Source organism: Aulonocara stuartgranti (genome assembly GCF_965226115.1).
Source record: "Aulonocara stuartgranti genome assembly, chromosome: 2".
NCBI classification, from domain to species: Eukaryota; Metazoa; Chordata; class Actinopteri; order Cichliformes; family Cichlidae; genus Aulonocara; species Aulonocara stuartgranti.
This window is the reverse complement of record NC_138940.1, coordinates 22929941-22956747: the sequence shown is the minus strand read 5'-3', so window position 1 is coordinate 22956747 and position 26807 is coordinate 22929941. Positions and strand designations below refer to the sequence as shown.

At 41.4% G+C, this 26807-nt stretch overlaps 3 protein-coding genes across 3 annotated transcripts in view; 1 reads left to right on the top strand and 2 right to left on the bottom strand.

Moving 5' to 3' along the window:
• Positions 1-17001: 17001 nt before the first annotated feature.
• On the bottom strand, positions 17002-18434 carry her11 (hairy-related 11). Its single transcript, XM_082547902.1, has 4 exons — positions 18313-18434; positions 18005-18100; positions 17791-17884; positions 17002-17704 (listed from the first exon to the last, which is right to left on the bottom strand). Exons 1-4 carry the CDS (start codon positions 18364-18366, stop codon positions 17115-17117), a joined length of 834 nt encoding a protein of 277 aa, XP_082404028.1. The 5' UTR covers positions 18367-18434; the 3' UTR covers positions 17002-17114.
• Positions 18386-26807, bottom strand: part of ints6l (integrator complex subunit 6 like) — a gene marked incomplete at its 3' end in the record, with an annotated part of 40473 nt that continues 32051 nt past the window's right edge. Inside the window, exon 19 of the mRNA XM_082547734.1 lies at positions 18386-18503. Coding sequence (XP_082403860.1) covers positions 18401-18503 — 103 coding nt within the window. The remainder of the gene's footprint in view (positions 18504-26807) is intronic.
• On the top strand, positions 23108-24507 carry her5 (hairy-related 5). The gene is made up of 3 exons (XM_082507408.1): positions 23108-23340; positions 23433-23528; positions 23639-24507. The coding sequence occupies exons 1-3, from the start codon at positions 23128-23130 to the stop codon at positions 24104-24106; spliced, it is 777 nt and encodes a 258-aa protein (XP_082363534.1). The 5' UTR covers positions 23108-23127; the 3' UTR covers positions 24107-24507.

Sequence of the window (26807 nt, the reverse complement as noted above, 5' to 3'; positions counted from 1 at the left end):
CTAATAGGCTGGTCCAGCTCACATTAGTCTGTCTGGTTGGCTCTGGTCTTTCAATAACCCAGGTGTGTTTTTATTGGATTCAGAGTTATCAGTGAGGTGATCAAAAACCTGCTGCCAGCTAGGCAGGTCAACCACTCTGTATTATTGAAATGCAAAAAGAAATTGTTGGGCAAAAGAAAGACAATACCTGGTTTCATTATTAAAGAAAGCTAATTTTGTCATATTTGAGTATTCAAAGGTAGAATTTGACACTTTTCTTTCTCAGTCTTGGTTTAGATTAGAAAATAACTCAGTTTGTCTCTAAAAGAAACAAACCAGGAAAAGCACTATCTTCCAGTGAGTTGATACCCAGGATCAAAGCGCTTCCTTGCGCACATCAGGAAAATACTGGGGACTCATTTCAAGCGCTCAAAGTGCCACATAGATGCTTAGCCACACATTCCCCCTGTCAGAGTCAAACAAAGACAGTTTTCTTGTGAGGAGAAAGGCATGCTATTTCCCCAACATGCCTCACCCAGAGCGACCAATCACAGTCGCAGTTACAATCCCGGGCCCTGAAGGAAGACAGGTAAGGGTTTATGTTGTCATTGGTGGATGTTTTGCAATTGGGTGTAATACATCTCACAGTTAATGTTTATTTTCACAGAGACCACCTCATTCCTTTGGTCTGACCCACAAGGATGCTGCGCAAGATCAGAACAGAGCTGATTGAAGTATGCTTGAATGTCTGCAGAGTGGCTGACATAATTAATTTGTTCAGGTTTGGCACTGGGCTTGTCATTCTGTAAATTGGAAACATTTCAGCAACACATCCTTTTAAAAAAAATGAAATCAAATGCAAAAAATAGCATTTGGCATTTGCAAAAGATTCCAATGGGGGGAAAATGGCGATGGCCCACTGGTTAGATGGCCCACATCTAACCAGTTAAGGTAAAAAAATATGTTTTTGAAACAAACTGGTCCAAGCAAAAGTATTTATATCTCCAAAAAAGAAAGGTGCTGAGAGATACTAATGTGAAAATGATACTATTGATGCTAAAAAAAAAAAAATTACTGTGACAGAAAACTATTACTGCTTTCAGCAGATAAAGTTAGCATAATTTAGATGAACTGCTTTTGCTAAGGGTGGAAAATAGTGAGCGTAATCTGCTGTCCTGGCACTGCAGCTCAGGACCTCAGTCCAACACAAAAGTCAGGGCCTTGTGAAGTCAGATGTAGTGCCACAGAGTATCAGATCAGTAATAAAACATCGCTGTTAGCTTTGGGTTCTGAGCTGAACCTGAAGAATGTGGTTCTAATGGAGAGGGCAGCAGGAGACCCAATGAAGTAGATAATTATGAGATGAGGCTTGAGAACTCTTTCATGCCATCTTTTACTTCTGAAAGCCAGTGATATGCAAAAGTATTGTCTATTTGCCTCGCTGTGATGTTGTGGGCAGAAAAGAAGAGAAGAAAAAGCTGATGACAGGGTACTTTCATGTTACTTATCGTGGCACCTTATCAGAGTGATCTAGATGGGCTAGACAAAGTACCACCAGGTCCCGTAGCTCTGAGGAGAATTTCATCTGTTCCATCACATCGCCTTGCCTTTACTCCTCAGGGAAGATGAGAGGTTGGTGGTCCATGCATTTAGACCACAGTGAAAAAAGAGGAGGGAGCCTGAATGACAGATAAGTCTAGTCTCAAGAGGAGGCAGCTGTGTTTTATGAAGAACTTAGAAATAGGGAGCTGGATGAAAAGAGACAAAGAAAAGCTCTGATAAACTACACACACATGGTCTCACGCAACACTTCTCAAGAGGAGATAGCGTGCTCATCTCTTAAAAGTTCCTCAAGCTTTCAGAGGGTATGTTTGAGGATGGGGGCGATGGGACTCGAGAAGAAAACGTCACCACCAAAAATAAACACTGGGAGAGGCAAACTAATGCTTATTTATCAGTGCCGGAGAATCTCTGATTGTGACGTAGAACAAGCGTAGCAGCTTTGATGTTAGAAAGCACTGATCCCCTCGCAGTACATCGTGTCGCCGCTCTCAGGCCTTCAGAGTGTGCTATGATAATGTTCCCAGATGTCACCAGATATGTATAACACACACAGAGGCAGGGAGACTGTAACGGGAGTGACAGTGGAGCTTGAAGTAGTCAGGAGAGTTAACAGCATTGACACAAGAAAGCCCTGCAAATCCTAAGATGTCAAAAATGAATTAGAAAAACTGAAGATTTATGCTAACTAACTAGCTAACTCCTGCTAACATGCTCAGAAAGACAGTTTGGATAAATGTGTCATTAGTTTAGAATAGCGGCATGCTAATGTTTGCAAATGGCACTAAACAGAAAGTCCCAGTCAAGCGAATGATTGTGGTCATAAACAGACCTGATGATGGTGCCAGATAACACTGTAAATGTAATGCGCTGCTGCTAGCTTGGCTACTAGTCAAGCTAGCGGCAGCTTTTGCAAACAATGATTTTAAAAGTTTCTGGGCACATCTTCTCATACACCTCTGGACCATGTTAGGGTCTCCTCTAGAAATCTGTACTCACTCCTCACCTGATCCACAACCTTGAGCTTTGGAAACTGTGGATTCTCCAACTAAAACCCCTCACTCGCAGCCGAAGACACAGCTAATTACTATAATGAAGACCAACTGGACATGCTGGAAAAGCTGATGTGAGTTTGAGATTGGCCATATTTACATCAGGTTCCAGTAAATGTTTGATTACACATCATAAATAGCCAGGCTAGTTGGGCTAACCAGCCCGCTAGCCGATCTTGGAGCAGTTTAACTTCAGTGCACAGATTCAAGCTGTTTCCATCACAAAGAGTCAGTGAGTTAGAGTTGGATGATTTGAAATTATGGTCCTCGTGGATTGTATGAAATGATAAACTGAACAAGTCCTAAAAATCAGAATATGATCAGAATGTCACAAAGAACAGTTCATCAGCCAGGATTTCACTGTTTACACACCTAATTATAAAGAATGGACAGTTGACTGTACAGTGGTGAAAAACTCACAAGCATCATATAACCAACACACGGCCTGGTCCATTTGTCACACACACCAGGAACATCCGACACCTACAGCGATGGGCTCTGCTGTGACTCTGCTGTGTGCAGAGTTTTACTGGCATGCTGTACGCCCACCAGAGTTCACCTTTATACCCCAATGAAACAGAAATCTGAAGAGAGTGGTCCCTTCGATTTTAAGGCACGATAGGTCACTGAATTGTTAAATGAGTATGATATCAATCAAATGTTATGATCTTTGTGGTCATCATATCTCAACCCTCCTGACCGCTTTATGAGAGACTGAAGCTAACCTGTATTAAAACCCGATTCTTTGATCCCCATGATAGAACAGAGAAAACCCGACTCATAGTGGTCAAAAACATTTATAATTCTTTTTATTCAATCATCTTCCGGAAGAGAGAGCCCTGCACAGCCCTAAAAGCCAGTTGCAGAAACTCTAACATTAGAATTTAATAACGTCTCACATATAGGTGTTATTTTGGTACTTTACACGTCACACAGTTTCGATACAAACACTCCTTATATGGTACAAGTTCCTCTTTTCTGTCTGGCTTCCTGTATTTATTAATATACTTGTACAGCTCTACACTAACTTCCTGTTTTTCAGTCTGGCTGAGCACTCAGTTTATGAGTCAAAAGTGGCCTTGCTTTACAAACCTTCATTATTAAAGTACATAAAACAATATAATAAGAAAATAAGCACTAAGGATATATTAATTACATGACAGCTGGCAGCATATTGTGGACCAACACCTTAGTAAGAAGTTGTATATTGTATTTTTTTCCCCGTTTTTCATACACCAAGCATCACTACTCTCTGGTCACTTACTGATTAGCATGACTGCACTAGCCACCTCACAAATGACTACCACCTAAGTTAAAAGTGTAGGTATTTGGCAGTCAAGATATATAATTTCCTCCTTTCCGTTGCTCTGGTGCTTGTTCCTGCATGGAGCTGCAGTGGGAAACCCCAGATCCCCAAGACAGAGCACACTCTGCTCACCTACATCAGTTCTGCCAGGTGTCATCTTGTGAAAGTGCAATAAAAAAGCATTTTTTCCACACTTGTAATGCATGAGTAAGTCAATAAAGGACTAGAATGCTGTCTTGATTAGTTTGTTCATTCTTAGAAAAAGAGGCTACCTCGTTTCCTGAAAGAACACCAGGCTTGTATTTATAGATTTGTCATGGCGTGGTAAATTTGGAACACTGTGCACTTTGGTGTCAATCACCTTTTATCAACCCTTCCTATTAAACTATCCACTGTTTGCTGTCAAACATAGCGCAGCCACTATAAATTGAGGCAATACAAAGTCAAACACAGTTGCAATAAAGACTAATTTTATTTCAACCGTGGCTAATTTTAGAGCTTTCCTAATATGCTTTTTATTGTTCATAAACTCTGGCTTCAGACGCTGCCGTCTCCAGCAGCAGAGGTGGAATTCTTACTTTGTCGAGATAAGGACAGAGTGCTCTATTTGTCAGTGCATGGGGCCCCTTAAGGTCCCGGAGAATCTGATGTCCACACACTCTTTCGCCTGCACTGACATTTTCTCAGCAGTATGAGGTTACATACAAGAAAAAGACATCTGCATCATCAAGCCCGCTTTTTGTCCGAACAAAACAGCCTCTCACTCCTGTTTCTGCAGACGTTGGCCGGTGGAAAATGTCAAAAGTTCCCAAATGTTTCCCTGCAAAACAAAATATTCCGTAAATAAGAACGGACAGGAGCTAGTATTTTTAGATGACCTATGTATCAGTGGCTATTTTTATCTGCAGCTTCTGTTTGGTACGCTGACCTGTGACCTGTTGGGCTCCTACTGAATTCTAGAAAGGGGCAAAGAGCACTAAGCACACTGAAGTACATCCCTAGGATTACAAGCATTGCAGGGTGAGAGTTTGTAACCTGTAGTGGCTGCAGGCAAGCAGGGTCACAGCCCACCCATGGGTGGGGGTGGAGGGGGCGGACAGGGTCACGCAAGCTGAAGAGGATGCATGTTCCCAGACAGAAAATGGAGCGCTCCAGAGCTCAAACACAAAACACAGGAAAATGCTGGAAAACAGGCGGGAGAGGCTCGAGTCAAAACCCCAAGTTTGAAGAAATGGCTCCTCTGGGTTAAAAGTTTAAGACAAATGTGATGAATGTAGCACTGTGATGACGCCAACAGAGATGCATTTCAGGTCAGAACATGCTGACAATTAACTGCGCTTTGAATCTCAAGATATCGCTAAGCAGCACTGGGAAGATTACAATTTGGACCGCGCAAGCAACGCGAATGACAATATGCTTTGGCATACTCGATTGCAAAGGGGTCCCCCGGGAAGAAAAGGTTATAGGATCTCTGAAAAGACAGCCATTGTTCATCATCTACAGCAAAATGACTTTGTAAAATTGAGAGGAAGAAAGGCAAACCACTGGACCAATGTGATACCAGTCTCTGAAAGTGGAGAGCACTGATGCATGAGTGGAAAGCGCCTTATGTCAAATATAATTGCCCTGCTCTGAAAAACAAGCTAGCAACATCTGATTCAATATCCTCTCGTTTGGCTCAGGTTACTTCCTGTCCACTTAAAGCATGTTTGTCGTGACAATGGAGCTCCCGTCAAGATGGTGGGATGTTCAGTCTGAGCTAAATGTGTTACTTTTTCTTTCAAGTGAAAGGATTTATTTTAATCCGGCATAGTTTCCAATCTTAAAGTAACAGTTGCACATTTAGGGAAATAAGATTTTCACTTTCTTGCCAAGAGTCAGGTTAACAACTGTGTGTGTGTCTCTACAGGCTGCAGATGTTTGCGGGTTTGCTTCTGTTAGAAGACTGGAAAGAAACAGTTTGTCCAAGTGTAACAAAATCTGCATCCCAGTATTACCAGCAGTTATTCAAGTTATACATTTTTCTTTAAACATACTCACTATATCAAAGATTGGCCTTCAAATTTGGCTTTTGGGCTGTTGCCATCTTGTCTGTTCAGGAGTTTTTTTGTTTTCTTTTGTGAGATCATATGTAGATAATTGGGTAGACCAGAGGGGTATACTGAGAAGCAAGATTAATAGATTAGCCAGATATCTCAAGCTTAAAGTCAGAGTTTCCTGTGTTACGAAAGGGGCTCTCTTTTTACCCTGCTAAATCACCATGGTAACTGATGTAGAACACATAACCTGGTTATGTCAGTTTAACCCTTTCATACATAGCGGTCACGACAGTGGACAGCTATTCAAAGGCTGTTTTCTTGTATTTGTGTCGGTGTTGATGGCATACTTGCACATAAAGCACCACATTGCACACTGACATGTCACTCCATACCCTGGCACCCACTAGTCCTTTAATGTTATTATAGATGTGTGACGTGTTTCTGTTATTTAACCCTTTCAAGCATGAATTATGACAACCTTAATCAAGATTTTTTCAATTATTTTTATTCATCTTTCATGCCGAAATATTAGGGGGAAAAAAATCCTGATTGAGGTTGTCATAATCCATGCATGTAAGGGTTAAAATCCTCTCAAATTGCCACATTTTCATTTACTCCTTTGTGTACTTCATGTTTCAAGCACAGTATAGATTTTCTGTTGGGTTTACATGTTTTATATGAAACATATGTAATGCAGATTTATTCCATACTCGAATAAAACCACAGAGTTAAGTGCAAACTGCATTGCATTGTCACAGGAATGTGCATGTTGTTTAGAAAATGTGTACATGTTTTATATTTGATTCTCATTGGCTATTTAATCTGTTTCACACAGCTGGAATTCCAACAACTGGAACGCAAAACAGACACATCAAGAATACCTGTTCAATCAGTGCAATTAATTTCACTTTCATCTGCCAACAAACCTTATTAGTCTATGAGATGGTAACCTTTAATGTTTAAATGTATCCAGGTTTAAGTTTCAGAACTTGCAGCCATCACCTTGTAAATAAACAGCAGCACTGAGAGCGCACTCAACAATAAAATACTTAAATAAATTGTATTTTATTACACTAACTCACCAGACACCACTATCTAATATTGTCACTGACTGGAGTAGGTGACACTCATAGGAATCATATTCTGTGAAGAAAAGCCATGTGACCTGTGAAACCTTTTTTTATGTGAGCATGCACATTGTGATATCTGTTATCGCCAACTGGGGTTTTAGGATTTGTCAAGCCAAGCTAAGCCTAAGACAGCCTGGCTGTGTTGAACTTAATATAACCCTCTAAGGAATTACTAGCTGATGCCAGCACTAGCTAGAGCTGATAAAAAAAAAGAAGCATTCATATCTCAAAGTGATATTAAATGGGATGCTAACTTTGATTTAAAAAGACAATTTAAAAATTAAATTGACTTTCACAGGAAACTGGGTAGCTGACTCCAAAGTCTGTCCTTTACAATCAAGTACTGAAGAAAACAGAAATGCACCCACCCACCTAGAAATGCTAGCTGTGTACCTTATTACAGGCGTAACATTTTGCAAGAAGGGTATGCAGTAAAAATGAATAAATACCCATCATGCAGTTGTTTGGAAGAGGAACGTAAAGTAGAGCAGTCAGAACTGTTTTTGTATCAGGCTGTCAACATATTTCTTGTAAATTTGGGCATTTTAACATATTTGTGTGTGTGTGTGTGTGTGTGTGTGTGTGTGTGTGTGTGTGTGTGTGTGTGTGTGTGTGTCTGTCTGTCTCTCTCTCTCTCATCTGGAATGTAAGGGTGTGGTTAGATGAGAGTGATCTTGGAAGGAAAAAACACTAAATCCTGACTGTGGCATTTCCAGTTGAGCCAAAAAAAAAAAAAAAACAGAAAAAAAACAGAAAACCACACAAATGCAGAAAGACTTACATGAAATTGTAATGAATGCAAACAAAATAATGACTGTAAGCACAATTTTTAATAATATTACTATTTTCTTACCTTTACAAACAAAATGTTGTCGAAATGTGGAACTCTGTCTCTTTTTTCATGCAACAGCTGATTCAGTGAGATTTAATCACAATGCAAATGATGCTTTTTTATTGTAAGGGGAGACTTCTTCACACACAAAGGTTAGTTGTGGTTTTCACGCACTTCTGTGCTCTGACCATTATTTTTTACATATACACGCTTCTCTTAAGCAATGTTAATAGAAGACATAGTGTATTTTCACTGCTATGCAGATGATATTCAGTTATATCTATGAAGCCAGATGACAGAAATCAAATAACTAAACTACAGGTATACCTTAAAGACATAAAAGCCTGAATGTCCCATAATTTTCTTCTCCTGATTTCAGATGAAATTGAGGTTTTTGTGCTCAGCTCTAAAAATCTTAGAACCATGATGTGTACCCAAATACTTACTATGGACATTATTACCTTGGTCGGCAGTAACACTGTGAGAAATCTTTGAGTCGTTTTTGATCAAGATATGTCCTTCAGTGTGCATATTAAACAAATTGCTTTCTGTCCATGCAATATGTGTAAAATTAGAAACAGCTTGCCTCAGAGTCGATGCCTTTATCATGTCACAACTGGACTATTGTAAGCCAATATTATTGGACTGTTCTAGAAGTTTCCTCTGTTGATCCAGAACGCTGTAAGACCTCATAGTACTTTACATGTTGGGGAGGTAATTTAGCCATTTGAATCAGCTGTGTTGGATCAAGGACACATGTAAAACCTGGAGGACACTGGCACTCGAGGCCTGGAGTTTCCTACCCCTGGTCTAGAGATCTGCAGCATATGTGCAGTAATATTGTGGTTTAATCGACATCGATTACTGAATGTGTTATCTGCATCATCAAACTAGCTTCTTCATTAATTATTTATTACATTAATAGTGTTAATGAACCAGTTCCAATCTTTTTTATGTTATAATTGAGACTGTAAGTCATAGGTGTCAAACTCCAGGCCAGTGTCCTGCAGGTTTTAGATATGTCCTTGATCCAACACAGCTGATTTAAATGGCTAAATGACCTCCTCAATATGTCTTGAAATTCTCCAGAAGCCTGGGAACAAACTAATCATTTGATTCAGGTGTGTTGACCGAGGGTGAGATCTAAAACCTGCAGGACACCGGCCCTGGAGGCCTGGAGTTCGACACCCCTTCTGTAAGTCAAAGCTATTGTGAAATACTGCAGTTATAAGTCATCATCACTACATATCATAAGTGTGAGACATTTTTTTTTGCCATAAATGAAACAAAAAATCAAAGCAGTTCTTTTATAATTCCCTCCTTCGTGTTTGCAGATGCATACTGTTATATTGAGATAGAAAGGTGGAGGAGGTAGATGTCTCCCAAGGACACGTGTCACACTGCGTCCTGCTTTGGTTTGCAGTCCTGAGTTGTTGGCTCGGTGCTGAGATGTTTGCAGTGGCCCTTCTCATGGCTTTTCTTTTGCCCCTTGCTGCTGGCCTGGAAGCATGTCCAGCTGTCCCATCATTCTGTCAGCGCTGCTGTCTCCCTCAGCCCCAGATTAAAAACGCTAAAGGGGCCGCCAGGAAAAGTGGCTTGCCCTCGTCTCTCAGGACTTATGTCAAAAATGTTTCAGTCCTCAGGTAATTTGCTACAGTCTGGGATCCTTTCACTATTTACATCAAAGACCTTTGCAAAAAGAGGGAAAGAGAAAGAAATGAAAGGTAGGAAAAAATGATATTTAGTTGTGAGTAGTGACAGATCTACATTCTTGAGTATTGACATGCGATCTTAGTGAGGAGTCCTCCTCTCTGCGCGGATGCTTACGGAGTCTAGAGCAGTCCTTCAATCTGACTGATAAAAGCAGTGGGTCCGTGGACTGTCTTCCAAAGCAAAGCTTAGTCAAACAAATCGACTCAACTCCAAAAGAATGCACAGTCACTCCTACACAAATAGACAGCACACCAGACACCAGAGGTTCAGAAAATCACAAACAGTTACTCCAGAGAGCAGTTCCTCATCTGTTTTTCTCACATTCGACAGATTCCAAAATATGAAGGGCAAAATGTGCATAATGTGCTGTCTGGATTTTTCCTCTGCATACTTTTCAGGCAATTTCATCATGTTGCCAAAATATAGGGAGGAGCACTGGATCAGTCTGAAATGGCCTTGGAAAGGTGCACAAGTATTCTGCATTTAAATGTAAGCTGATTCTCCCTCCTGTGTAAGATCATTTTCCGCTGTTGGACCTACAAACGGGTTAAGACCTGTGAAATGAGGGAGAGGAATCAGAAGTGCTCCGATTTTGAAAGTGTATTTGTGTTTTTTGATTTAGTTTCAATGACAAATACCAAGGAAAAAATATCAGGACTGATAAGATAAGATAAGATAAGATAAGATAAGATAAGATAACCTTTATTAGTCCCACACGTGGGAAATTTGTTTTGTCACAGCAGGAAGGACAGTGCAAAAGTTATGAGGCAAAAATTAGAATACAATAAGAATAAATACAGTACACAACTGTACAGAATAGAATAAAATAAAATACTATATACAGTAGAATAAAATAAAATAAATATACAATAAGATAAAAATAGAATACAAATACAAATACTATATACAACTGAGTAAAAATACAACGATGACAGAAAGGATTATTGCACTTAGTATTATTGCATATGTATGGATGTGTGTGCTTGATCAGTTAAAGTCTTTATTATGGAGTCTGACAGCAGTGGGGAGGAAAGACCTGCGAAATCTCTCCGTCCCACACCGTGGGTGCCGCAGTCTCCCACTGAAGGAGCTGCTCAGTGCTGTCACAGTCTGCTGCATGGGGTGGGAGATGTTGTCCATCAGGGATGACAGCTTAGCCGCCGTTCTCCTGTCACTCACCACCTCCACTGGGTCCAGAGGGCATCCTAGAACAGAGCTGGCCCTTCGGATCACCCTGTTCAGTCTCTTCCTGTCCCCAGCAGAGATGCTGCCGCCCCAGCAGACCACGCCATAAAAGATAGCAGAAGCCACAACAGAGTCATAGAATTTCTTCAGGAGTGGGCCCTCCACTCCAAACGACCTGAGTCTCCGCAGCAGGTACAGCCTGCTCTGCCCTTTCCTGTAGAGGGCGTCTGAGTTATGAGTCCAGTCCAGTCTATTGTTCAGATGAACACCAAGGTACCTGTAGCTGTCCACAGCCTCAATGTCCATACCTTGGATGTTCAGTGGTTGCAGTGGAGAATGCTTGTGCCTGCGGAAGTCTACCACCAGTTCCTTGGTTTTACTGGCGTTGATCTGGAGGTAGTTCAGCTGGCACCAGTCCACAAAGTCTTGGGTCAGACCTCTGTACTCCTTGTCGTCCCCATCAGTGATGAGGCCGACTATTGCAGAGTCATCAGAGAACTTCTGCAGGAAGCACTGGGTGGAATTGTGGGAGAAGTCTGCAGTGTAGATGGTGAAGAGGAACGGAGCCAGAACCGTTCCCTGTGGGGCCCCCGTACTGCAGACGACCCTGTCCGACACACAGCCCTGAGTCCTCACATACTGTGGTCGGTCGGTGAGGTAGTCCAGGATCCAGGTAGTGAGGTGATGGTCCACTCCAGAGTTCACCAGCTTGTCCTTTAGAACCGAGGGAAGAATGGTGTTGAAGGCACTGGAGAAATCAAAGAACATGATTCTCACAGTGCTTCCAGCGGTCTCCAGGTGAGCGAGGGAACGATGTAGGAGGTGAATGACGGCATCATCCGCTCCAATGCCAGGCTGGTAGGCAAACTGAAGTGGGTCCAGTGATGAGCTTATTAGGCGCCGAAGCTGAGCCAGGACCAACCGCTCCAGGGTCTTCATCAGGTGGGATGTCAGAGCCACCGGCCTGTAGCTGTTGAGGTCCTTGGGGCGTGAAGTCTTTGGCACTGGTACAACACAGGAGGTTTTCCAGAGCTGTGGGACTCTTCCCAACCTCAGGCTCAGGTTGAAGAGGTGCTCCATCACCCCACACAGTTGGTCCGCGCAGGACCTGACGACCCTCGAGCTGATGCCATCTGGACCCGCTGCCTTCTTGCCATTAATCCTCCTCAGTTCCCTCCTAACCTGGGTGGTTGAGAGAGACAGGCTGGAGCCTTGTGTTGAGTGTGTATTGGATGCTGTTGTTGGGGGTGGGGGGGAGTGAGCAGGGTGAATAGAGGAGGTGTGAAGTGTCTGAGGTGGAACAGCAGCAGTGGGGGTGGGTGAGTCTGCAGCCGATGTTGCAGACTGCCTCATGGCTGAGTCAAATCTGTTGAAGAAATGATTCAGTTCATTTGCCCATCTCACATCCCTCCCAGGCAGAGAGTTCTGCTGTTTGTGGCCCGAGATGGTTCTGAGGCCTCTCCAGACTTCACCAACGTTGTTTTGTTGAAGCTGGTTCTCCATCTTCTGCCTGTAGCTCTCCTTCCCATTCCTTATCAGTCCCCTCAGCTCTCTCTGCACCCTTTTCAACTCCTCTTTGTCTCTGGATTTGAAGGCCCTCCTCTTCTGCTTGAGGACGGTTTTAATTTCTGGGGTAATCCAAGGTTTGTTGTTGGAGAAACACCGTACAGTCCTGGTAGGTACAGTGTTATCCACACAGAAGTTTATATAGTCAGTAATGCATGTAGTAAGGCTGTCGATGTCCTCACCGTGGTCATGATTTGGTGATGATTTTTATTTAAAAAATTGAAATGATCTTTTTGGGGCAACGTGATATGGTGCATAGCACTGTCACCTCACAGCGAAGAGGTCCGGGGTTCGACTATAAGCTTGGGCCATTCTCCCCGTATCCTTGAGGAATCTCTTCAGTTTCCTCCAAAGTCCAAATACATGTATGGGGTTAGGTTAATTGGCCGTAGGTGTGAATCTGTTTCTCTGTGTTAGCCCTTCAACAAACTGGCAGCTGGGATAGTTGGGAGTTTTAATCTATTGAGCATTTTACACAAGTTATAACAGACAGTTCAACACGTGGTTTTTAGCTTAGTTTTCGTCTGGCCTGACCAATGGGCTCCGGTCATGGTGAGGCGTCCGTCATCCATCGACAGTCCATAATAAGACACGTTACTTCTCCCAGAGTACTGGTTAGATTTTAGTGAAACAAGATTAATTTGTCCTGCCGGTAACTGTGAGCCCCACTGACACCTTAGGGGATTTGAATGTTTCCATACGTCACACATTACAATAACCTGTGACTTGAGCGACCAGATCACTGACTTTGAGGTGACCTCTAAATTCTAATACAGTCTGCTGTCTTCATGCGTAAAACAGTAAATGATTTTCATCATCTCACAGTTTGAAATGTGTACTTGTCCTGATTTTTTGCACTGCAAAAGAAATTTAGCCTTTCTCTAATCCTTTCACATTCCCAAGAATCTGCCGCTGCTATGAGTGAAGCAAATGATGGAAATCACAGTCACAAACATACCCTCCCACAAAAGATAAGTGTTTTAAACTGTATTCTTTGTAATGACGAGTAGGGGGCGACTTCAAAAATTATGGTGCCATTTAGAGTAAAATGGACAGTAAAGCATTCCCTACCTTGTGACTGACAAGTCATTAAACTATGAGTGTGCACAACCTTGCTTACTAATTTCTTTTATATCCTATTGCTGGTTACTTTCAGGATCAGTGTGGATTTTCCAATACCACAAATGTTGTAAGTGTTGTGATGCCATAAGCCAACTTGATCTCTCAGATGGCCCCAATCAGAAAATAATCAATAGAATACCTCTTTTTGCATTTCTTGTTCTCTTCGATGTGGGCGCCCCCGTGTGGTCACAGACTAAATGGTAAATAGCCTGCATTTGTATAGCATTTTACTCAGTCCCTAAGGACCCCAAAGCGCTTTACACTACATTCAGTCATCCACCCATTCACACACACATTCACACACTGGCAATGGCAAGCTACATTGTAGCCACAGCTGCCCTGGGGCGCACTGGCAGAGGCGCCCCAGGGCATCCACATATGACCATACATGACCTTTTTGAAAGGGTGGTTCCAACATCAGAGATACTACAGTAGTATGATAGCTTCAACATACTGAATAGAATTAGATTTGTCAGTTCTACACTTTAAATTGCGTCTCATGTAGTTTGATTTGATCATTTTGTGTGTTGAACCCTAACCAAAAACAACAATAACCTAAACTTTATGGTTATTCTTTAACAAAAACTAAGTTGATGACCTGCATCTAAAACCCGCGATGCATGTTGGGTACTGATTATCAATCAACGAAACATGAAATGTCCAAATGTGCTCTACCAAAGCTGATAAATATATAAGAGCTGCTTATAAATCTCTGATGTTTGTCACCCTCGGTCCTGAAAAGAACGCCTGTAGATGTTTTCTGGATGTCTCTCCTTCTGGCAGACAGTCATAACGAGCACCTGCGTTGTGGACCTGCTGGGCTAAGTACAGTGTGCATACTGTGTAGTGTACATACTGCACTTTCAACACATACAAGTGTGCACATGTGTGATGGAAGTGTTTGACACCAGCATTTGGACTTTTGAAACGCACCAACACAAAGGAATTTGCAGATTCTCTGCAGGCCGAGACAAACCTGTGACATCTTCACAGCACAACATCTCGAGCTTTCTACAAACCAGGAATGCAACCTGGCAGAAAAAAACAGTGATTAAAGAGGGTAACAGGATCAGCTGTAATCAGCTTGTCCTGAGAAAATGCCAGGGATTTTTCATCCTTTGTCAGGTCAATCCAAGAGGTGATTTCTTTTCCTATTAATTATCTGCCATGCCGCAAAAAAAGAAAAAAGAAAAAAATATCATATCTCCAGCATGAGCAACTGTCTCTGCTTTCTTTCCAGAATTATCAAAATAGGCAGTGTGGGGAAGCGAGCTATACAGTGATGTGCGTGCCCTCTCATTTCTTTGACAAAGAACAATGGCTACCTCATAACTCCAGAGTTTCTTCAGAAGTGGGGGGGGGAATAACGATTATCCAAAGACATGTTCTCTCATGTGACAAATTCTGTTTTCACAGGCCAAATCCTTTGGTGCCTCTCTGCTGAAAATATTCCGAGCTTGTAATAGAGATTTAATCAGAAGATAAGGAGTGGCCTGAGCACTGAGAGACGGAAAGAGAGAAGAGTGATGATCGTGCATCTCGAGCTTATCGCTGATGGAATAGCTCAATGACATCCTCTATTTAGCCCGAATGACAGCCGCCTTTTATAGCACCCGCTGGAAGACAGGTCACGAAGGAAGCCAGATCACCTTCTCTGCCACACAGGTGTATGCTGTGTCAATGCTGCCCTCTTTTGATCGTGTAAGGAATATCATCAAACCGGCTCAGCTTTTTTACACTTTCATTCTTGTATCCTGGAAACTACATGTGTCCACTTATACCCTACAGCTTAATTTATGGGCAACACAAGAGGGCTGTGTTAAAAACATATTACAGAATATCATCAAAGAGGAACTTTGACATGGTTTGACACCTTTGAGTTAATTTATTGCACATTTTTAAAATTGTATGTATCCTAACTTCAAACATTGCATCAGACAAATTTTAAAAAGTGATCGATCATCATGTCAATGTTCAAGTTACTTCATTTAACGGCTCTTATCCATTGCCCTTCCAAAGCTGGTGAAAAAATGTAATTAAAAGATTCATTTCATAAACACAAACACATTCTGTTCAAGCTTGGTCCTAAAGGGCATGCTTTAGTATTGTTTCTAAGGCACACAGGGCAGGGCAGTAAAGATCAATTACTAAGTTGCTGTGTGAATTCAAAACTGTAGTCAAAACCCAATGAATTCTTCAATTTATCTCACACAGTCTTAAGTACAGTCTTATGGTGCGATGTGGAGGCTGTGTATATGTACCCTAGACCCATGGTTTTCAAACTTTGGCTCTGATGCCCTTGGTGGGGCATTACTGGGGGAAGCATGAACATTCTTTGGCATCTAAGACAAGGTTTGAGAACCAGCGGGATAAACTATGCCTCTAATGCTCTTTAATGCCACATAAGTAACATGACATTAACATACTGTGTGTAGGCTCATTTTTAGCCAGCGGAGCTGCTTCTGATACTGTCCTAAAACAGCAGGGAACCAAATGGAAATTTGAAGCCTAATATTTGCAAAACACACATTAATTATAATGGATTGGATTGATATAGCACTTTTCAAGGCACTCAAAGCGCTTTACAATACCACTATTCATTCACACACTGGTGGAGGCAGCTACAGTTGTAGCCACAGCTGCCCTGGGGCAGACTGACAGAGGCAAGGCTGCCATATCGCGCCATCGGCCCCTCTGGCCAACACCAGTAGGGTAAAGTGTCTTGCCCAAGGACACAACGACCAGGACAGAGAGCCCGGGGATCGAACCAACCTTCCGGTTACAGATGCGATTCCCAACCCCCTGAGCCACGGTCGCCCTTATTATCACTGATGCAATCCAGAGCTACACTGTTGCACTGTGGTTGATGAACTGCCCCGTGTTTCTTGGGCAAACACGCCTCCAGATGTTGCCACAGCCTCCATCAGTTGTTGCTTTACTGCTGTGACTTGTGAAAATGTACATGAAAATAATGTTTTCAAGCTCTTTTAGTGAGATTATAAACAAGATTTGATTTGATATGTCACCACTCACTGTGAAGTATTTTAAGGCTGCCTGAGAAATTGCCCTGCACCTCTCAACAACTCTGAACAATAAAATTAAATGCTAATTGTAAAGCTGTTGTTGAGATCATTGGCTGTTAAGTTTCAAAGAGCTGAGACACTCAAACCATGAATGGCCCACTTTACCTAATGGGCCCACTTTACTACAGTTTACCTTATTAGCATTTTAAAGAAAAATACATTTAGCATCTGTTGCAAGGTTGTTGGGTTCTGGTTTTGTTTTTTCCCTTACAGATTAAGAGCTGAAAATACAAATAAAATAAAATCAGTTTCTGGTCTCAGCCTGGCCACAAATATTCTTTAAAAAAATGTATGGCTCTGCCATTGTTCAGGATTGTTTAGGAGCTATTGATTTAGATTAATGACATGTCACATGGGCACGGGAGGAAGCAAATACACACTTTACGAATTTGAACTTAATTTATTTACAAGAATAGTAATACATTATAGGCAACTTTAAAAATCTGTACACTGTACATTCAAGGCTTTGAGAATTTTCCACCCTCAATTGCAATTTATCCCCACTAGGTGGCTCTGCTCCTGTCAGCATGTCAGTCTCTGATCCACATCAAAACCAAGGCCTCCAAATGGGTGGGGAAGAGTTTGGTGCCAACACTTCCCTGTGTAGAAGGTTTGAGGGGGGTCTCATTGTGGTGAGAGGGGAGAGGCTGGAGTGAGGAACTGTGGGTGAGAAGCTAAAGAAGGAGGTGTTGGAAGATGGAGGTGAAAGGCTGGGGGGGATGGAGAAGAGAGAGGCAAATGACGCAAAAGAAGAGGTGGCATACATGGAGAAAGAAGGGGAGAGCCAGGGAGAAGGAGGAGGGCTCAGGTAGTCATGGCATGGCGTGGAACAAGCGAGAGGCTGAAATGGGGAATAAGACGGGAAAAGCAAAACGGGAGGATCTTTGGAGTTGGATGAGCAAATGGTATCCACAGATGCTGCGCGCTGGTTGAAGTCTGGTTTCAGCTGCAGACCCTCTGCGTGATGTTTAAGCCCCTCAATCAGGCTTGTTCTCTGTGCCGGTGTTATCCTGTGCATGTAGCTGGTCAGCTGGGCCACACACTGCTGAAAACCTGCGCTCTCTCTGCCAAAGAGAGGAGGAGCATTGGACTCCGAGTGGCCACTGTCTGCCAAAGGAGCATGAGTATCAAATGAGTCTGCAGGATGCAAAAAGACAGAGATGTGAGGGATAAACAAGTGGAACATGAATATGCTGGTTTTAGTTTGATTTTGCTTAACTAACCATTGCTCGGGCCCTTTTTATCAGTCCACTTTTGGAGATAGTCAACAGCCAAGTCCAGAATCTGTGCTTTCTCTATTTTTGGATTCTGCAGCCGCTGTTGATGATGGACAGGTCAAATCAAAGAACAAAGGAGAGGAGAAACCGTTTTTTCCCACTGCATTTATGGCTTACTTGCCAACTCATACACAGTTAAGGTTGTTCAGACATTACTCACTGGATCAGATGTGGCATTCATCAGCAGATGCCTCAGTTCAGCTAGACTTTGATTTATTCGATCTCTTCTCTTCTTTTCCACAACTGGCTTCAGAGTCTTTGAGAGGTCACGACAAAGCTTTGCTTTAGTGATGTGATGAAAGTTCAACACAACGAATGCTGACTTCACTGCTTTGCTAAAGCTAAGAAGCTACTTTGTCCTCGTCTACCCAATTTAGAATAAGAACATTAGCTTACAGTGATAAAAAGTTTTCCTAATCCCAAAAAGAATCATGCAATATAACACAGAATAATGATACAGTTTCCTACCCTTTTCCTGCTCTTCCCATCATTCTGGGTTTGGTTTTGGAGTTTCCTGGTCATGTTGCAGTGCTCTATCTAAATGTCCTCCAGCGGTTTAAAGCCCCCTGCCTCCTACAGGGGGACTTATAAGTGCACCTCCTGCGACCTCTGATTGGCTGGCACGTGTGCGTGATGACACTGACCAGAGACTGGAGTGACTGTGGGAAAACCGAAACTTGAAACCATTACCAACATGGTGACAATTAAAGACAACATGTTAAATCTGTGGCTAAACGTGTGGCCTATAGATAGATAGATAGATAGATAGATAGATAGATAGATAGATAGATAGATAGATAGATAGATAGATAGATAGATAGATAGATAGATAGATAGATAGATAGTTTTTTTTAATAAGGAAAGAGGTTTGGTTGCAACACCAAGAAGGTGCACTTGGTGAAGTGAGATCATGGGAAACATCCCATTTTCGTGGGAACAGGGACAAAGTGAGAAAACGAGCAGCTACAAGGACTTTTGTGACGTGTGAGACATCAGCACGTTGCATGAAGTGATTTTTGTCCTTCCTCTTCTTTAAAGACCAAGTTGAGATGAAGGAGCAGGGCGCAAGTTGAAGATAGCCTCGTGTGTTGTCTGCGTTTGCAGCTTTACGCACACAAGATAATCGTTAAAAACTAGATTTAAGCAACTTCGTGAGCGCACAGTTGTAGATATGGGCCAAATGGGAGAAGGGCAAGTTGGTGTGCTGACGTGATGACGTGTGAAGATGATGATTATGACACCCAAGCGTTAAGTGTGTGCCAGTTTCTCCTTCGGGACAGTTGGTTGGGTGTTTGGACTTCACACAAACTCTTTCAAAATCAAACCACTTGTCGACCTCGCTCCACGTTCCCAAACCTGTCAGGTCCGACACCCAGCCTCCTTTGTCACTGGCACACACGAGGAGTCACCATATTAGAACTGAATGCTCCATTTCTCTGCTAGAAGGGCAGCATTTCAGACCAGTCAGTTTCCATCCTAGGTTTCACGGGCTCATTATTTATGGGGCGGGTTCACGTGGCTTAAATCCTGCACACATTAATGCTCGAGCGCACTCGGAGACCCAAACTGTGCGTTTACTTGTATTTGCATTCACAACTTGAACACCTAATTCCTTTCTATATCTATATTTTATATCCTCATGCTGGAAATGGTGTATCTTAAATAGCGAGTTTCTTTCCCGACTGCCATAGAAACCAGGGCTGATCCCCGGGCCTCCACTAATCGCCCTTTCTTTGATTTGAAACGGAAGTATCATTGCTTTTGAAAAGCTACTTAATCTCCTCTGGATCCCCGTGATCCGATCATCCCAGTGTTATCTCCACACTCTTTAGCCCATTATGAGGATCAGGGTGACCATAAATGCAGTGCACAGAGAGCTACACCAAGCTAAAAGCGCAGTTAACGCCAACTTCACTCACTCTGCGTCATGTGAGAACACGCAGGTCGCACTGAAACAGTCGTTCAGCTCGATGATTTCACTATTTGTATTTCGATAGTTAATAAGTACGCCCGGGAAAGATTTTTTTTAAAGAAGGAAAAAAAGTGGGTCTCACCAGCATGACATGTTGGAAACAATTACAGTAGATCAGGGTCAGAAATACATCTGTTAATGTATAAAATGTTTAAGGCCAAACACATGAAACAAACAAGTTTAAAGAACAGCAAAAACATAACAGTGTGTGGAAGCGAGATGCCGTGAGGGCATCCATGTTTGTTATTCAGTAGAAAACTAGAAAAAGTAGATTTTTTTCTTGGTGATGTTGATAATGATCATTACACCTGAGTGTAAAAATCAACTTCTAAAAAGTCTTGAGCCATTCCTCGTGGCTTTATGCTTCGCCTCCAGTGACTTTCTGTAGTGTTCAGGCTTTATGGAGGATTTTGTGTTTTTCTGGACATCGAATGCTTTTTCATATATTTTCAGTTGTTGTATCTGACCACTGTCTAAGCAATATCTTGGGGATTTTTTTGTTTTTGTTTGCTTGTTAAGCCACTTAACATCATTCAAGCATAAAAAGGCACCTACCTTAATGGAGCAAATAATCTATTTTATTTATTTTGTTTTAATATTTCTGTATTTATTTATTGTTACCAGCGGCCTCTATCTATGGGGCAAAAATGCCAAATTTAAGACACAATTTGACATGCAGAAAAATGACTATTTTTTGCACGAATAAGGGGATTCCCAAAGAGATTTTATTCGAAACATGGCGTGTGCACTTTGTCCTTAAAAAAAAACAACAACTGAGGACAATCCACAGGTGGAGGACAAAAGAAGAACATGCAGGCCTAAAAACATATCACCAGCTAATGAAAATATCAGTAATGAAAAGCACGTCCTTAAGAAACAAGGGAACAAAATCCTGACACAAGACCTGAGAGATGCCACTATTCCTTCAGCCATTCTTACAGTTTTTTTTTAAATTGGTTTGGTACTATTTTCATAACTAAAGTGTGCATTTTTAAATCTCTCAGTACAAAACTCACATTTGATCACATTTGTAACACCACTAGTCATTCTTTAAAATCTGATGTCATGATTTCATTGTATTTGCACATATTTTCATTCCACTTAATCATTGTTTCAGAACACATGATCATTGTGATATATTTTGAGAACATTTGCTTTAATCACCCAAACAAAACAGTAAGATCTTTTTTCAACTTAGTACTTTTACCAATCATTTCATTCAGGAGCAAATAATATAAGGTAAGCGTTTCAAATTGTCCCTGGTGATGAATGAGTGTAACTGAACTGTAAAACTTTACACAGCAAATATTACACTTATGTTCAGACATAAAAAATATATATATATATATGTGTGTATATATATATATATATATATATATATATATATATATATATATATATGTGTGTGTGTGTGTATATATATATATATATATGTGTGTGTGTATATATATATATATATATATACACACACACACACACACACACACACGAAAAAGGGAGAAAAAACAACAAGTCATTTACATAAGCACAATATATTTTTTATTTTATTTTCATCACTTTTACACAATTAATCAAGCCGGTCATTAACATTGGGCCATGAGTTTTCATCAACATCACAGTGGATGTCTTCATTGTTCAGGCACCGTGGGAAAAATCTCCTGGCATGACGAATCCAGGCTTGACATTGCTCAGCAGTTATATCACCACAAGCTTCACACATGGCTTGAAGAAGGGAGACATGCTCATGGGGATGGCGATCATACACCTTCCACCTCCATGTAGAGATGAATTTCTCAATTTGGTTGAGGAAAGGGGAATATGGTGTGTTTGAAACCATTCCTGAACCAGCTGTGCATGGTGGAAGCTGACATTGTCCCACACAACAACATAGACGATGTCTTCTCCCTGACAGGCCTGCTCCAGTTCATTTAAAAAAAACTATCAGGTGTTCAGTGTTGTATGACCCTAGAACTGGTCTACAGCCTACCACACCATCTTCAGATATAGCTGCACACATTGAGATGTTCCCCCCACATTGTCCAGGGACGTGGATGGTAGCCCAATAAGGTTACGTCCTCTGTGTCTAGTTTTTGCCAGATTGAAACCGGCCTCATCAACAAAAATATACTTGTGATGATTCACAGCAGCATCCAGCTCCATCACCCTCTGTTACAGTAATTGCATGCCAGTTTAGTGTTGTATCTGAATATATTCTGAACGCAGTTGTTTCACCTGGACATTGTTCCTCTCAAAAGGAACTTACAAATGACCAGACAACAATCAGTCAAGTTGAAAATCCATGGACATAATGAATGATTCATTGATTAAACATTAAGATCGGTTGAATTAAATGACAAAAAAATGTATTAAACTGAATAATAAGGGATGCAAATCAAAAATTTTATAGTGATAACATTATGAAAGGCAGTAACTGTGAACGAAACATTTATTTAGATGAAACACTTATTTTGTGTAGTGAAAAGGATATTATGTCATTATGTGTATTGTACTAACACAATTGAAAATATGCTGAAATGTTTGAAAAAGGTGCACTTTTGATGATCTGTTGTGATATAAGTACTAAGAGTTTTGAAAATGTACCAATTGCTTGTGGAAACTGCGCCAAACCAATAAAAAAAACTGTAAAGGAAGGAATTAAGGGGTGGAAGGCTGAGGTCTACCACACTACACACGAAAAATCAGTGCCGAAAAATCAAAGTCTGAATCTGGGGTGCTGAATCCAACTTTACATTTTTGTTTAAATCGTCATCAGCATGTGGAGAGGAGGCCAAGAGAGACGACTGAGTGTATTTATGCAAAACAATAATCCTATAAATCGAGTGCCTGTTCAACGTATTCATTGGATCACCATTTTACTTTCCAAAAGAACAATTAGACAACTGTTAATGGCATCGCGTTTGCTTTTTTGTTTGTTTTGAACGAGTCTCTTTGAGTGTTAGGTTTTTAAGGTATTCTGTGTCGGGGTGCACAAGCAAAAAGGCAACATGAGGCTGATGAATTGATGAAGAAACGCACAAAAATAATTCAAAATAGAAATATGAATGAGGCAGTGTTTGCGCAAATACCGCTGATCTTTATTTTCAAGCATCAAGCAGACACAAGCATTAACCGCAAAGAAAAAGGAGTAGACAGAGTTCATGCTTTTGGGGAGCCGATCTAAAAGAAACTGTCCGAGTTAAATGCGTAAAAAAGGCAGGCCTCGTGTGTAGCTGTTTCACTCGTTCAAAAAGTTCCATTAAATCAATAAACATTTTTAATAAGAGTGCCTAAACAAAATCATTTAAAATTCAATGGAAGCAACGGCTGTATCGAACCACGTGACTCAGATTCTTTCGGGTGTCAAGAGGGGGCGTGACCGTGTGCACGGGGATCAACAAATTGCAACAAGGGCGCAAACTTGTGTCATTCGTTCGGTTTGGATCTGCAGCAACGAGGAGAGGCACGAGGCAAGCATGAAGGCTATATCTTCACCTGGAGCTCGAGGACAGAGGGCCGCCAGAAGGGTGAGTTACATCTCCGCAGGAGCAACACTTTGTGCAAAAAGCGCGATCTTCCTGTTTGCAGTCTAAAGTGTTTTACTTTTTCGCCCACAAAGATTTCTAAACCTCAGATGGAGAAGCGCAGGCGGGAGCGCATCAACCACAGTCTGGAGACTCTGCGAGTTCTGATGCTGGAGAGCACCCACAATGAGGTACGTCTCTGCGTCGTAGTTTTAATTTCGATTGTTCATAATGTTTTTGTTGTTGTTGTTGTTGTTATTTATTTTATATGCTGTTTGTGAGTGATTTGATTTTAATGCAGAAACTAAAGAATCCGAAAGTGGAGAAGGCAGAGATTCTAGAGAGTGTGGTCGATTTCCTGAAGGCAGAGGAGGATGTACAGAAGGATCACCAGGCTTCAAAGAGGGCCCTGTCCGTGGAGCAGAGACCGGCCTGTGCCTGCCAGTCCAGCTACCATGACGGCATGAGGACCTGCCTGCTCAGGGTCAACCAGTTCATAGCCAGCAAGAGCCAGGAGGCAGGGGAGCCCAGCGGAGCGGCTGTTCGGGCTTCCTTTACGCTTCCAGAGATCCCCATGCACCCCACCACTCCCGGCCACATTCACCATCCTCCTGCTGCTCTGCCTCCTCATCCTCTGCCCTTCCATCACCCCCAGCTCTCTCACCACTACCTGACGCAGACGGCTGGCTTCCACGCTGACACCAGCAATCTGTCCCCCGCAGGTGTGGGGCACATCCCTGATCCCCTGTGGAGGCCCTGGCCTCAGTGATTCCAGCATCAAGACCGAGGCTTATGTGTCCTTGTAACTACTGTACCAACTATGCGAGCAAAATGTATAAATGTGTATTTTTTAGGCTACTGCGCAGCCTGTATTTAGCTCACTCAAGTCACTTTCTATTACCTCGCACATGTACGAGTGTAATCAGTGATTTCTCTTTTTAAAACGTTGAGCCTCACCTATATGTGCTCATAAGTTTTTTGGGGGGGGGGGTTGGGTTTTTTTTTTCCACATTTACGCATCAGTACGTAAAACATTTATTTGTGCTGACAGGACGGGCGAAAAATTGCTTTCCCTGCTTTACTGTTGCTGAGGGTTTTGTTTTTGTTTTTCCCTCTTTTTTTTTTTTGGCTCGAACGTGTGTATATATTTGAGCCACTGTGTGTGAGAAATAATTCATGAATGTGTTTGCTGAGTCTTCAATAAAGACACAGTTTGCTCAAACCTCCCAGAGTGGCCTGTTGTATCGTGTGAAGCTTTTAAAGCTGCTGCACTTGTAGATGAAACGGGCACAGGATAGTTAACCACAACGATCGACAGGTATGACATCCTTTGTGATGCTGATAGGCAGGCGAATCATCAGAGCAGTTTTTTTTCAGGGGTAGAGGAGCAAACAATGGCGCCCATTCACACACTGTCCAGAGTCTAGACTCCTTCAGGGTGCGGCACCATCCAATCCACAAAATCCTCCCACGTCAAAGAAAAGGCTATAGGAAACTAAAAAGCAAAACCAGGTGTGAAATGGAATAATATATATATATATGTGTGTGTGTGTATATATATATACACACACACACACACACCTGTGGGAGGGGGGGTCAACATTAGGGTCTTTTCTTATTCTTTGATATGCCGACAGCTTTTTTCGTTAATTTCTCTGGCATGAAGTAATGTTGCTACTATATGAAGTAATGTTGCTACTATATGAAGTAATGTTGCTACTATTTAAATGTCCAACATATTATAAATGAGGGATCGATAAAGGTGAATGTCTGGTTTAAATCTAGTGCGTTTCCTTTTCAACAAATTTTATTGTGTTTTGTTCAAACAGAAGCCAGAAAAAAATAACAAAAATTAGATTTACATTTTTGCATTGAATCATTTCTAACTAAAAGCCTTACTAAGAAATTATCTAAATATGTTGATTTATTTGTTAAAGTGAGACCTTTTACCGGGTTTAAATTGACTCGGAGCCTCACTGAAATTGCTGTATTGTTTTATGGTGCATTACTTACCCTACATACAGATTACAGACTTTACAAACCAAAGTTATATAGCTGGATGCTCCGGCGGATCCTCTTTTCATAGTTACAAATCTTTAGTTAACTGAATGCAACATTTTTCTGAATGCTTGTGTAATGTAAAATAATGTAAGACTTATAGATTATTCCTCTCACAGATACGATGCAAAAAAATGCTTCTGAGGGGAAATAAATGCAAAGTTAATTATACAAGTTTTAGTGTAAACTGTAGAGATCCACAATTTTAGAATGAGCTTCAAAGCAGTTGCTACTAAAACCCTGTATGATAAAGACCTTTTAAAACTATTGGATTGGTGTTATTTATATGTGAGGATCCTTGGGTTATTTTAGGATATTTGCATTGATTTAGGGTAGGATGATAATATATGCTGAAAATTATATATGTATTTGGTCCATGTTATCTAAAGTTTGAGTCCCCATTTATAAGCTTTATATAATATTATGTTGGACCTTGTATTTGAGTTGATTTGTGATTTAAGAATAAACTGAAACTATTCCAAACTTCTTAAATCTTATTCTGATAATTAAACACACATAGAATAAGTAAACTAATTAAAGTAAATACATTATATAAATACAAATATATTAAACTATATTAACGTCCAGATGGTAAAATGGTCTGGTTGAGTAATGTAGGTTTGCCAGTTTTGTTGAGGTATATTTGATGTGGTCTGTTTCCACCAAAGACCTATACTTAGAACATATACTAACAAGGTTCTGTAAAAGGAGCATGTTGGATATATTCAGCCAGTGTCTTGATGCATCTCCATCATTTAGATCTTGGGGATATTCAGCCAGCAAGTGTTTTGCTGTTGTTTGTGTCATCAAAGCCACTGAAAGGACAGCATCACGGAAACTGTCTCTGGTGGTGAGGGGAGGGGGGCTGATATTTATTTAGCCTTGAGAAACTTTGAAATCCACGTTCTGGGTTTTGGTGACAGATTTGATGAAACTGTCTGAATAGGCTACCGCCAGGTGTGATCAGTGCGATAACAGCCTCGATTGTGTGCTTATCTGCATTTGAAAAAAAGATCCACTCAAAACTGGGAACTGCCCTCCATCAGCATTTCAATGCACGCTGGATGTGATAGGTCACAGCCCAACGCTTACCCGTCCTGGATAAAGTAGCGGTGATTGTCCTGCAATCATCCCCTTTTATTTGAAAATGTAACTGCTCTCGTTTTCCCTTCACATCGCTGAAATGCCTTAAGTTTTAAAAAAAATGACAGAGGACACAAATAAAAGAAGACATTTTAAAGAATGTATGTTTTTCTGTGTTTGTGCGTCAAAACTCACAAACTCATCCACAGCTTCATGTTTATAGCGACTTGAAATATCGTGTGTCTCTTTAAGTCTCCTTATCAAAAATCCTACAGGAATTCCTTCAAAGTGCGTTTGAAAACATCTATCAAAGGAGGTGTTAGTCCCGC